The 12,983-nt window shown below is 54.7% G+C and overlaps 1 protein-coding gene across 1 annotated transcript; it reads right to left on the bottom strand.

The window, feature by feature from the left end:
* Window positions 1-3,348: 3,348 nt before the first annotated feature.
* On the bottom strand, window positions 3,349-7,788 carry LOC103585347 (serine protease 33-like). The gene is made up of 5 exons (XM_008566274.1): window positions 7,662-7,788; window positions 7,219-7,381; window positions 6,248-6,525; window positions 4,427-4,593; window positions 3,349-3,727 (listed from the first exon to the last, which is right to left on the bottom strand). Exons 1-5 carry the CDS (start codon window positions 7,786-7,788, stop codon window positions 3,461-3,463), a joined length of 1,002 nt encoding a protein of 333 aa, XP_008564496.1. The 3' UTR covers window positions 3,349-3,460.
* Between the last annotated feature and the right edge of the window lie 5,195 nt (window positions 7,789-12,983).

Here is a 12,983-nt window from a genome sequence, read left to right on the forward strand (position 1 = left end):
AGATGGTCCCTCACAGGACTTCCCTGGGCGAAATGATGGTCTTGGGCCTTGTCCCTCCCTAAGCCAGGCTAGTCCCTACCTGCTGCCCTCTGGAGGCAGGCTCCTCCCCTGCCCTTGTCACCCTCTCCAGATAAAATCTTGATGAAAGTTGAAACTGCCTTTAACAAAATTTATCGTCAGGGGTCCTGGGGGACATGGGCAGAAAGGGAGGCAGAGACACCACTAGGTGGTTCGTCCTGGTGTCCCTGGGACCTGTGACTCTGGAAGGGGTCCCTGGAGGGCTGGGCTTGGTGGTGCCGCTCTGTGCATCCTGAGCACGAGCAGGGACATGGTGGGGTTGGGAAGTGATGAGCTCCTCAGCATTGCCACCTCCACGGGAGGAGAAGCCAGGCAGGAGAGATAGTCGGGACTCACAGGAGTGTCCCCCAGGTGTCCACTCTGTGACACTGCTGGGTCTTGGCCCTGGGCAGCGAGGCAGGAGCAGGCAGAGCCAGGGTCCTGCCTGGCTGGAGAAGCTGGAGAGGGTTCCCAGATGACGTCCTTGATCCAGGGCATATTGAGGGGTAAGACTGATAAGACACCAGGTGCTAGGGGACTGCAGGACCTTCTCCAGATGTTGATGCCAGCCCAATGGCATGTCTCCTTGACTTCACACACTGGTCCCTACCCTGCCCCCCAAGTCACTCTGCAGAGAGAGGGCAGTGGGCATGGGATCAGGCCAAGGGACTTAGGAGCAGAATGGGTCCCAATGGAAGGCAAGGGCTGGATGGGGAATGGCTGCTAGACACGGCAAATGGGTATTTTCCTAAAATTGCCTCCCCTTCCCCTTGTCCCTTGGCATCACAATACTTGTGTCTGTGCTAGGCTCCTGTGTACTCCCTGCTGTCACGGCCAAGCATGGCTCATGGCCCAGGACCAGTGCCAACAACTGCCTCCTGGAGCCATGGGGAGAGCCCAGGGAGTCCCTTCTCAACTGCAGCCCAAGGGATGACTTAAGCCGAAGGTACTGCCAAAAGCTGGGGGCTCCCCACGGCCCTTGAGAGGCCCTTGTAACCTGACTCTCTCCTGCCTCTGACTACCCATCTGCCCCGGGCCCCAGCTCTCCTTCCCTAGTGAGCTCTGAACTGGCTCCAGCCTCAGGGTCACCTCTCCCTGCGGACTCCTCTCCCAGTTGCACAGCTGGCATTTGGGTCTCCTTCTCAGCAAGACTTTCTCTACCCACCTCCCCCTGAAACAAGCCCCTGAGGCCCCCACTGACCATCCGTCTCATTGCCCCTGTGTATTTGCTTCCTAGAACTCAGCAGTATCCCAAGTGATCTTGTTTGGTGACTTGCGCATGTGGTTACCGGCTGCCTACAAGTGCTGTGTGTGAAGAGTTAGTGGCAGGGGAAAGGAAGGAGGAAAGGGGGACAGGCCGGCTGGCAGAGTGTCCCCAGGGTTGAAAGGGTCTGGCTCGGGGGGCAGATCAGTGGAGCAATCTGCCCAGGAGTAGTCCTGACTGTGGCCTTCACCAAGTGGCTCCCCAGGACGCCCTGTGGGGAACCTCAGCTCTTGGGAAGCCAGAGGCAGGGTCTACAAGGCTCAGAAGGTCCTTGGAGGTCATTGGGGCCCCTCTTGGTAGATGGGGGGTAGCATTTTCTCCCCTCCCTCCTTCACCCACTCTGTCACACCTGGCTGGCACCCCATGTGTCTTCTGTAGGGGGAGGAGCCTGGGGCAGGGGGAATGGCAGCAGCTGGTGTTCACTTCATGGTTGATGGTACATGAGTGGGCATCTTCCAGGTGAGGGTAGAGAGGGCTTCTTCTCCCTGGCATTTCCGCAGGTAGCCCAGCACAGCATCCTGGCCAGCACACGTCAGATGTGAGTGGTGTAGGAGGCCTCGGGGCAGGTGACCATGCAATGTCCCTGGCGGTCGGCCATAGCTATAGTCTGATGCCAAACGATTGGTCTTGGAGACCATGTATGGGCCCTTTTCCTCCTCCAGGGTCGGCTGTGTGTGCAGGGTGCATGCTGCGATGCTGGGGTTCCAGAGCCCTCGGCCACCCTCAGCCACAGCCCATCCTGCCCACACCACAGCTGTTTCCACCCCTCGGCCCAGCCAGGGGACCTGGGGGTGTCTCCCAGGCTGACCAGACAGCCCTGGAGGTAGACAGTCCTGTCACAGCAGGAGAGGAGATGCTCAGGGACATGCAGCAGGTTCCAGGGAGATGCCTGGGGCTGGGTGAGCAAGGCAGCAGGAACGGGTGCCCTGCAGAAAGCCCTGAAGAGCCAAGTGCAAGGGCCCAGCAAGGGCTGCAGAGAGGGAGGGTCCTCAGCCATGGCCTGGGGTGCAGAGATCTGTGACTCAAAAGCCATGGGAGCCCTGGAAGGTGTGACCACTCGGCCAGAGGGGCGTCCTGGGACGGAGGCCGAGGCTTCCACCCAAAGGGGCTCAGCCTGCCCTTCCCCCCACTTCCTGTTCCTCCTGCCCCTGAGCAGCGGCCCTCAGGGTCCCCACTCACACCTCCATCCCTGCTCAGGGTCCTAGCCCTATGCGCCCCCCTCCAGCTGCCTTCTTATATGTCTCCAGCCAGTTCCCAGACTTCCCTGGAGAGACTGGGATTGCGGAAGGAAAGAGATCGAGAGCAACTTCAGCCTGGCCCAAGCCTGTACCGTTCATGCCCAGGTGAGTGAGCCGGCATCTCACCTGCCCAGCCCAGGCAGACACAGGCATGAGCCCCAGCCCCACCTGGCGCCCTGGGATTCACCCTCATCCCTGCCAGTGGCCCCAGGACGCCCAGGGTGAGCTGATCTGCTGCCCACTGAACCTCGGAACCAGGCTTCTGAGAGGGCTTGGGCAAGGCCTGGAGCTCCCAGCCTTCAGTTTCCCTGTCTGAAGAATGGGACATCGCATGTGCACCCAACAGGCTGCCGTGAGCACCTGGTGGCACTCTGTGGATAGAGTTTCGATACATGGGAGATACTTTCATAGACAGGGGAGGAACTGCCCAGTGAGAGGAAGTGTCCTGCCAGCTCCAGTCTTTATTGCCTTGAGGACAGACACATCTGCAAAGGGACTGGCCCACCCCATGGGCTGGGAACCTTGATTCCAGGAGTCCCAGGAATCCTGAGACGTGGCTATACCCTGTGGCTTAGCCCCGGGGGTGGGAAGTGGGGTGAGAAAGGAAGTGAAGATGCCAGGCTCTGTCCCTCGCAGAGTCCAGGGGCTGTTGGGGAGGGCGAGAGGCAGCTTAGGGCCCATGGGGGACAAGTGAGAGGACAGGGCTGGGTGTAAAGAGAGAACCATGTGGTGATGGGGGGGAGGGGCCAGAGAGGGTCCCTGGAGGACAGGGTATTGTGTGGATGGCAGCAGGCAGCTGCCTAGGGAGGGCGCAGGGAGGGGGGTCCTTTCGAGAAGCTGTTCCTAGCCAAGAGCAGAGAGAGGGCATGAGTTTGGAGGGCTGAGAGAATGAGATACTCGGTTAGGCAAGCCCCAGGGAGACGAGGGTACCCCCCAGCAGTCCCAGAAGCAGCAATAGACCAGAGTAGGTCCCAGCAAGTCTTGGAGAGTAGTTTCTTTCCTTTGAGGTCGAGCTCCAGATTGTGTCGATAATCCATGTTCTGTAGAAGCTGACATTAGTGTAAACACCTGGCTTCCTGGGAAGGCCACAGTAGGACCCCCAACTCACCAACCCTGCCTGGATCCAGACGCCATCAATGTCACAGACCAGGGGGCCTCCGGAATCACCCTGGGAAGAAAGAAGGGGCCCAGAGTGTAGGAGTGTGAGGGACCAGGGCTGCTCAGAGCCAGTTGTTCTCCTTACATGGGTGGGAAATTCAGATTCATGGCCCCCCGCCCCCATCCTGGTCCCACCAACCACTCTTCAGCTCTTTACTGGCCAGGGCTAGCAGGCAGAGAATCAGTGGATTGGATATTTCTGGAAAGTGGCAGGGCGGCTGGCCTGGGAATTAGTGGGGATGTCCATGGCAGATGGTGAAGCAATGTGATAGGACAGTCGATACTCTCTACATAAAATTTAAACTTCTGCTACAGCTAGAAAAAGCAATTGTGGGGCCCGCTGGTTAGCTCACTTGGTTAGAGCGTGGTGCTGATAACACCAAGGTCATGGGTTTGGATCCCTGTACCAGCCAGCAGCGCAAAAAAAAAAAAGAAAGTTAATTTAAAAAAAAAAGGAAAAAAAAATTCTGGCCAAAAAGGGAAAACTTTAAGGATAGAGATGTGATCATAGTTGCAGATACTGCATGTCCTGATAATATTTATATAATATTTGCAAGGGAGACAGAGACTGGGAACTTTTTTTTTAATTGATCCTTGTATTAAAAAATTTTTTTTGTCCTCCTCCGTCCTGGGAGGTTCACAGTGGTGATGGGGAGACCCTGACCCTCCTGGGGTGCTGGGGAGGGCAGCCTGGTCCCGGCTCGCTCACCTGGCAGGCGTCCTTCTGGCCGTCTTCGAAGCCGGCGCACAGCATGTCCTCCAGGATGAGGGGCTCCTGGCTGGGGATGCCAGAGTTCTCGTGGTAGTAGGCATCACAGGTCTCAGAGTCGATGATGGGCAGCTGCACTTCCTTCAGGGTGAAGGGTGGAGGCAGCACTGGGGAGACCAGGTGTGCAGAGCAGAGCTCAGAGGGGAGCTGTCACTTCCTGTCTCCTGGCTGGGCTGTCCCTACATGCCAGCACTTGGATGGCCCCATGGCATAAAGCCATTTCTGAGTGTCATTCTTCTGCTTCCAGTAGAGCAGGAGTCCAAGTTTGCCCTCATAAAACCCTGATGACTACGCCAAGGTCATGAGGTGAGCCCGCGTCATCCCCGCCTCACAGAGGCTGAATCCCAGCCCCAGGGGGAGGACATTAATGTGTCTCAATAAAACACTAGGAAGACCTGTCCTCTTCCTCCCCCAGTAGGGCACTAGCAGCTGTGTGGAGGCTCTGCTGGTCTCAGCCTCCCTCCCAGAATGTGGACAGTGGGGTGGGACGGACATGCCGTGGGGGGCAGGGCAAGAACCAAGACCTGGTTTCAAGACCTAGCTCTGGGGCCGAGCCCGTGGCACACTCGGGAGAGTGCGGCGCTGGGAGTGCAGCAGCGCTCCCGCTGCGGGTTTGGATCCTATATAGGGATGACCGGTGCGCTCACAGCACTCACTGGCTGAGCGCGGTGCAGCCGGTCTCAAAAAGGACAAAAAAAAAAAAAAAAAAAGACCTAGCTCTGGCCACAGATGATGGTCATATTACTTCCACCCGTGACCTTTGGCTTTCCATATTTCAGGTCAAAAGTGACTTAGTAGGTGCAGAGTGGGTTAAGTCGTGTGCTGCCCAGACTTCCTAGAACCTAGAATGTGACCTTGTTTGGAAAGGAGGGCTTTGCAGATGCTGTCAGTTAAGATGAGGTCTTAGTGAATGAGGGTGAGAGTGTCTTATGAGAAACAGAACAGAAGACTCAGGGACAAACACAGGGGAGAAGGCCGTGTGAAGACAGAGGCAGAGGTTAGAGTGACGCAGCCACAGGCCAAGGAATGCCAAGGACCACTGGGAGCAACCAGCCGCTGGAGGAGACAAGAAAAGTCCTCCCCTCGAGCCTCTGGAGGGAGTGAGGCCCGGACAGCACTTTCACTTCAGACTTCTGGCCTCCATAACTGTGAGAGGACACATTTCTGTTGTTTTAAGCCCCCCAGCCTGTGGCAATTTGTTACGGCAGCCCCAGGAGACTAAAGCAAGGTGACATTACAAGCATGAGGGATGATGATGGCAGTCATGACATATACTGAGAACTCAGGCCAGTCCAGCCCTCCGGAGATGCCCTTAATGCATCATTCCACGTAACCCTTGCATTAACCGCATCCTTGAGATCTCCACTTGCCAGAGGAGGCTGCCAGAGGAGGTTGCCCAGCCACGACTGAGCCCAGGCAGGCTCCAAAGGGGGCCACAGCCCCTGAGCACAGAGGACATATGCGCTGGCCTATCAGAACGCATGTAAGCTCAGGTGGCACCAGCATCCCAGAGCCCTCAGCTGGGCCCAGCATTGTTCCCATGGTTACCAGATGCTGGCAGGATGGGGTGGGAGGCCTGGGGGAGGGTCTGGGGTGGGAGGATGCCTATGTGCTGGCAGGGCAGTATTTCAGTGGCTCACGCCCTGCTGTGTCTGTAGCTGCGTGTGTGGTATGAGGGTGGTGGTGGGGGCAGCTGACCCTAGGGAGGGTGTCAAATCTGGCCCCTGCTGAGTCACCCCACAACACCAACCTCATCCTTACATGTGTTTGTGTCGATGTACCCCCAGCCAGTGACCCAGCACAAGGTGGCAGGATCCAGGGGGTCTCCAGGCTTAGGGAGGCAGACTGGAAGGATAAGGTCACTGAAGGTGACGGAGGAAGCCAGCTGCACCAGGGCAATGTCCCCACCATTGTGCTCCTCCGTGTAGCTCGGGTACGTTATGAACTGGGCCACGGCTCGGAGCTCCCCAGGATCACCGTCTTCGGGGTAGGAGGAGATGGCACCCAGTAGCACGAAGTAGTTAGACAGGGGCTGGTCCCTGGGGACAGGAAAGGTCAAGGGCATCGTGGAGCCTGTGCCAAGGTCCATGGCAGGGACTATGGATGATCTTTATTTGAGGGCCCTAACATTTTTGGGGGATGGCTGGCCAGTACAGGGATGGAACCCTGGACCTTGGTGGTATCAGCACCATGTCTAACCAACTGAGCTAACCGGCCAGCCCAGGACCCTGACATTACTACACTGGGCTTTTTTGAGAGCTGAGCACGTGGCGGCACTGCCAGGCATCCCCGTTAATCCTCAGCACAACCCTGCAAGGCACCCATCGTGCCCTCCAATTTGCAGGTGTGGAACACTGTGGTGGGGGGTGAAGTCACCTGTCCAAAGGCCATCGGGCTGGTGAGCAGTGGATTTGAGACCTTGCATGCTCAAGGGATGCTCTGATGTGGGAGAAACCAAAAGCGTTCTGGGGAGTGAATCATTTCTTGGGAGATATACATGGGAGGGCTGGGGCTGGGTCTCTCTCCAGTCCTACCTCTCCCCAGTGCCCAGCCCGGGGACGGGGGCCATCCACGGTGGACACGTGAGGTGCTGGGGGAGATGTCCTCTCCCTTGTCTCCTGCCCAGGCAGGCAGAAGGCTGCCTTTCAACTGGAGAAATGAGGGTGCAGGGAAAGGGGTAAGGGCGGCTCCTGCTGGCCTGGCCTGAGCTCGTGCCCTGGGCATCTACTTACTTAGAGAAGCAGTGGGCTGCCGTCAGCACCCAGGCCTCAGTGATCAGAGCGCCCCCACACACGTGCTCATTGTTCTCCCTCAGGCTGACCTGCCACGGCCACTGGCCCAGCTGGGCGTCCTGCCCCGATACGATGCGGCTGGTCGCCTGCGGACGTCCACACACTGCACAGAGTTCATGGGCCCGGGTTATACGCAGCCCCCTCGGGACTCCCCGAACATCCCCAGACCTGCCTTCCTTTATCCCAGACACTGGCAGCTGTGACGGTACTGAGGTCTGCGGTGTGGATGGGGGACCCCACCGCCTGCATTCCTCAGAGGACCTGCCCAATCACGAGGCCATAAGGAGCTGGAATTAGACACCCCCTCTTTATCTGCCCCCAAATTTCAGGCCCATTTATTATCCTGCAGGATCAGTGTCCACCACACCCGATATTTATCCTACCTGAATCCAAGTTTAACCCAGTGGTACTCCTCAGGGAAAGGCTAGATGGGACAATCAGGGGGCTCTCGGTCCCCCACAGGCCCCCAGGGAGAAGCGAGAGCAAGAGGCTGGTGAGGGCCAGTTCCATAGCGCACTCGCACCAGCACTTCCGGGATGGCTCTGGGGTCAAAGTCTTCACATGCTCCAGGAAAAGGAAAAGATTATCGAAGCTCCAGCCCGGCTCACGCCTGCTCTCCTCGTCCTCCTGCCTTGGGCTGGGCCCAAGGAAGAGAGGCACCAGGCTGGCACCCACACTGCTCCTGGGCTTGGACCCCGGCCTCCTCCATGGCCTGCAAGGACCAGGATCCTCGGCCAGACCTTCGGGGCCCTCCTTCCCCTGCCCTGGCTCTGGAGTCACAGCAGCAACCACCCCCACACTTTATTGGGCACTTACTGTGTGCCTGACACTATGCCCACCACACAACACACCCCTCACCTGACTCCCAGGAGCAATTACAATGCCCTTTGTACAGCAGAGAACTGAGGCTACAGGGTAGGATGACGTGCCCAATGCCCCACAGGTGGCTTCTGGTGCATGGGTGGCTTGTCATGGGACATGTCTTCATCCCTGGTTCTTATGCAGTAAAGGGTTAACTCAACAGACCTAGGATGTTTAAATCCTGCACAGTTCAAGGAAAGGACTGGCTCTTGACCAGCTCCTGAAAAATAACCTCTGAACCCTTAGACTATCCCACCTGAAATGAGCATCTTTGCATACCCGAAGAATTGTGCCACTCTGGGTTTATACCAACAGTGTGAATTATGGTGGGGACCTTGGGTCACACTGTATCAGTGTGACCTTGAGAGAGGCTGGAGACTGAGTAGCTGAAGTCATCCCTGTGGACGCTCTAGCCTATGCAACCAAACCCCAATGAACTTCTGCTGATTGGACTCCAAATCCTTTTGCTGTTATAAGCCATAACTGTGAGGATAATGAATTTTCTGTTCTTTGAGTCTTTCTAGTGAATCACTGAGCCTAAAGGTGGCCTTGGGGACCTCCAACATGTTGGCATCAGAAGTTGGAGTCAGGAGCCAACCCATGGCTCACTCAGTAGTGCTGATAACACCAAGGCCATGGGTTCGGATCCCATATAGGGATGGCCGGTTAGCTCACTGGGTGAGCGTGGTGCTGACAACATCAAGTCAAGGGTTAAGATCCTCTTACTGGTCATCTTTAAAAAAAAAAAAAAAGGAAGTGGGAGTCAACCCTGAGTGGAACAACCCTGAGTCACTGAAACAAGGCAAAAGCAAGGTTTAAGAAAAAGAAAGAATAAAAGAACTGGGGTTGATGAACCTTTGATTCCTGGGTGGCTACCCAGTCACCACAGGATAACACAGAACGTGGGGTCTTATAGAACAGGGCACCTCCCTCCGATGGGGAGCACATGCATGGTATTCAGAATAGTTCCTGTCCCCTACAGGAGTCTCTTCTGTCTATTCTGGGTACGAGGGCAGTCGTGTGTAGGTGTAAATTCCAAGAGCCCCCTGAGAACCTCCATAGGTGTGAAGGTCCATGAGGTCCCCATGTGTGTGCCCCTGCAGCCTGAGCAGCTAGGATGCATGGAGTAGCCTTTGTGCATCTGCGTTAAAGCAGGCAAGAGACCCTGCTGGGTCAGGGTGCACCCATGACATGGACGGCAGTCGTGCAGAGATGTCATGATCCTTCACACATCCCTCCTGCAGCCTCAGAGGCACAAAATGCTGACAAGAGCCATCCTGTCTCCCAACAGAGACACAGAGACTGCGGATGGCTCTGGGACAGATCGCCAGTGGGAAGGCCCCACACATAGCTGCCCAGTAGAGTACTTTGTACAGATGCTTATATCCCCAGGAGGCAACAAATGAGTCTTGACAGAAATAAACACTTCCCTTGGACTGGTCTTTGCACACCTAGTGGTATATTTGCACTTGTATATATCACTATACCACCAATTAATATTAGGTGATCCAATACTAATGCAGTATTTGTTTTGTTTTGTTTTGTTAAAAAAGATGACTGGTAAGGGGATCTTAACCCTTGACTTGGTGTTGTCAGCACCACGCTCTCCCAAGTGAGCTAACCGGCCATCCCTATATAGGGATCAGAACCCGTGGCCTTGGTGTTATCAGCACCACACTCTCCCAAGTGAGCCACGGGCTGGCCCTCTAATGCAGTATTTGGTTTGGGGTTTTTTTTGGGGGGGGAGTTGTTTTTTTAAAAGATGACCAGTAAGGGGATCTTAACCCTTGACTTGGTGTTGTCAGCACCACGCTCTCCCAAGTGAGCCACGGCCAGCCCCTTCTAATGCAGTATTTGGATCACCGAATTCCATTTCAGTTTTCTTGAGAAGGTGTAGTAAATATCTCTGTAATTCTCAGTCATTTGTCATGCAAAATAAACTGTATTGCACCATGACCATATTGCAATGTGGTGTGACACTGGCAGTGCTGGCTAAATTCAACTACCTCGTGTAAATAAGCCATAAGGTAATACTAATATTACTGATCAAATGTACTGAGAGGTTGAGTTAAAGCCTCCTCAGAATGTAATACTAGCAGAAAATGCCTGGCCTGAGGAAGGTCTGGATCCAGTCAACCATCAGCTAATTTCAGCATTAAGTAGTTCTGCACAAGCTGTATAAATAGCTGTATATCTATGGGGGTGTCCAAGTGTGAGCTAACAGTATAATGCCTGTCAAACTGAGAAGGCATCCTGATGCCAAAGAACGAAGCAGGCAACTCCATGTGGTTTACAAAGAGATGATGATGATGATGATGATTGAGGTGGTTGCTCTCAGAGACAGGGCAGAGTAACCATCCATCTGAGTGCTGTGCAGCTGCTTTCTCTGCACCTCAGAGGCTGGAGAGTTGAAGATTACAAGGGACTTAGAGACAAAAGTGGAGCTGTGCCAAAGAGAGAAAGGCTGCGAAGTGCAAGATTCCAGGCGCTCTGCAGCCTCCTACTGCTTATCTTTGGGGTTGCCAGTGTTACTCCCTTTTTTTTCTTTTTCTTCCTTTTTTTGTCTTTTTTCGTGACCAGTAACGGGATCGCAACCCTCAGTGTCACGCCCGCACCGCGCTCAACCAGTGAGCAGACCGGTCTCTATATGGGATCCGAACCCTCGGTGGGAGCGCCGCTGCGCTCCCAAGCGCCGCACTCTACCGAGTGTGCCACCGGGCCCGCCCATTACTCCCTTTATCTTACAAGCATAGCATTCTGTTCCTGTACCTCCCACAGTTGCTAAGCGACTTGTGCAGGGGGAAAATTGTAGCTATTGAAGCCACAGCCCCAAAGGCCATAGGATGGAGTGAGTTCTGGCCAGCATTCCCACAGGGGGAAACCAATAATGAAATTAGTACAAAGTAGGGCTGGCCAGTTAGCTCAGCTGGTGAGAGTGTGGTGCTGAAGACACCAAGGTCCAAGGTTCAATTGCTGTACCTTCCAGCCACAGAGATAGAGACAGAGACAGAGAGAGAGAGAGCAAGTGAGCAAGTTACTACAAAATATAAAATTGTATGCATCCCTGTACCTGCCAGCCACCAAAAAACAAAGAAAAAAGCATGCAATGGCTTTATAGTACAAATTAGTTGCTTCATTAAGTCTCTGCTTGCCCCACACACTAGCTCCTCCAAATGTTAGACATATTTATATTGATACACTTGCTGAACCTGTTATATAAATACTATATACGAAGAGTCTGACTCCTGGTAAAGGTCCAATGTGTAGTTTTTCAGGCCTGAGCATAGGTAACTACAAGGCTTTACCTGGGGTGTTCAAAGCCTCACGGGAAGAAGCTGTCCCCACACCGGATGTGGGCACAGCCAGTGCACTGTGGTCTCTGAAGGGAGCTGTGGTCAAGGTCTCAGGCCCCCCCTGGCTGGTCATGCTCTTATTCCCATTGGTAGCCTCGATGTCCTGTATCTCTTTATCTGAGGCCTTGGGCCAAGGTCCTCTTGAGGTCCCTCTGCTGAGGCCTCCTCATGGAGGGAGGAGGCGGAACCCTTCAAGTCACCTTCTTCACTCTGTCCCCAGGATTTTTGTGGATGCCCTATGTGACTGGAGTCGATGTGGCTGGTTCCAAGGGCCAGCAGGTGAGTCCACTGCCCCCTTCCAAGGTTGAGGGGCCGGGGACATCCCAGTGGAGCTGGATGGGGGGCAGCAGGGATGGTGGTGGGCAGAGGGAACAAATTCCAAGACAACAGGCAGGTCACAGCCTGGAGTGAGGCTCTGTGGGGGTTGGGAAGAGCCCAGGTCACATTGCCACTGCTGGGGACATATCTGGAAGAGTGGGGACTGAAGAGAGGCTTTTGGGGACACATCTGGAAGGGTAGGGACTGAAGAGAGGAGCCAGAGCACACCAGGGTGGGTATGAGGGGAGGGGTGTGGGCTGCCTCGTGGAGACCCTGGCGCCCAGGAGGAGGCAGAGGCCTGGGGTGGGGGGAGGGTGTATTAGTCCGTTTGTGTTGCTTATAACAAAATACATGGAACTGGGTGATTTATAAAGAAAACAAAATTTATTGCTTACAGTTTCTGAGGCTGGGAAGTCCAATATCCATCTGGTGGTGGTGACAGTGACCCAGGGGTCTCACATTGCAAGATGGTGGAAGCAGAGAGAGCAGAGAGGGCAAGACAGACTCTCCTATTCTTTTAAAGCCCTCAGAACCACGCCCCTGACCACCATTTTAAATCAATTCACTACAGCACGGTCCTACAATCCAATCACCTCTTCAAGGCTCCACCTTTCAATTACCATAATAGGATTTCCCACCCGCATAACAGTCACAGTGGGGGCTTGTGGGGAACTGTGTGTTCTCATGATGACCCCCTGAGTTGCAGAGCCAAAAGGACAGACTGCCAACTTCCTGATGAGGAAGTGGTGGCGGGCTGAGCATGGAAAATGCTGAGGCTGCGGCCCAGCAAGTTTGTGAAAACTGCATGCTCTCATTTATGACTGCTGATTAAAATCTAGTTGGCCGACCACAAGAACTAAGCTGCGCTCGGGTGTGATGATTCTGAGAAGACTTCTGAACAACTTCTGTTTTTTTATTTTTTCTCCCCCTACTTCCCCTTTTTTACACTTCTATATAAGAAGCTTGTGTGAGACAATAAAACGAGGCTTGATCAGATCCTTGTCTTGCCTCCCTCCTTTGCGTCTCTTGTCCCACCCACTCCCCCTTCCAGGTTCCACGGACCGACTCCCAATTCCCGAGGGAAGGGACATTTGTGGCACCCAACGTGGGGCCTGTGACATGGGGGATTCAGTGAGGAGCTACAACAGAGGAAAAAAGGGGTGGCCACCCGTT

Source organism: Galeopterus variegatus, unplaced genomic scaffold (assembly GCF_000696425.1).
Source record: "Galeopterus variegatus unplaced genomic scaffold, G_variegatus-3.0.2 Scaffold233, whole genome shotgun sequence".
Classification (NCBI taxonomy): Eukaryota; Metazoa; Chordata; class Mammalia; order Dermoptera; family Cynocephalidae; genus Galeopterus; species Galeopterus variegatus.

Bases quoted from the DNA above. Each gene is read 5' to 3' on its own strand.
- LOC103585347 (XM_008566274.1), bottom strand. From the start codon at position 7,788: ATGGAACTGGCCCTCACCAGCCTCTTGCTCTCGCTTCTCCCTGGGGGC. The intron at 7,382-7,661 runs GTAGGATAAATA...AACTCTGTGCAG, and splicing joins TGGGTTAAACTTGGATTCAG to TGTGTGGACGTCCGCAGGCG. The intron at 6,526-7,218 runs GTAAGTAGATGC...TCCTGTCCCCAG, and splicing joins GCAGCCCACTGCTTCTCTAA to GGACCAGCCCCTGTCTAACT.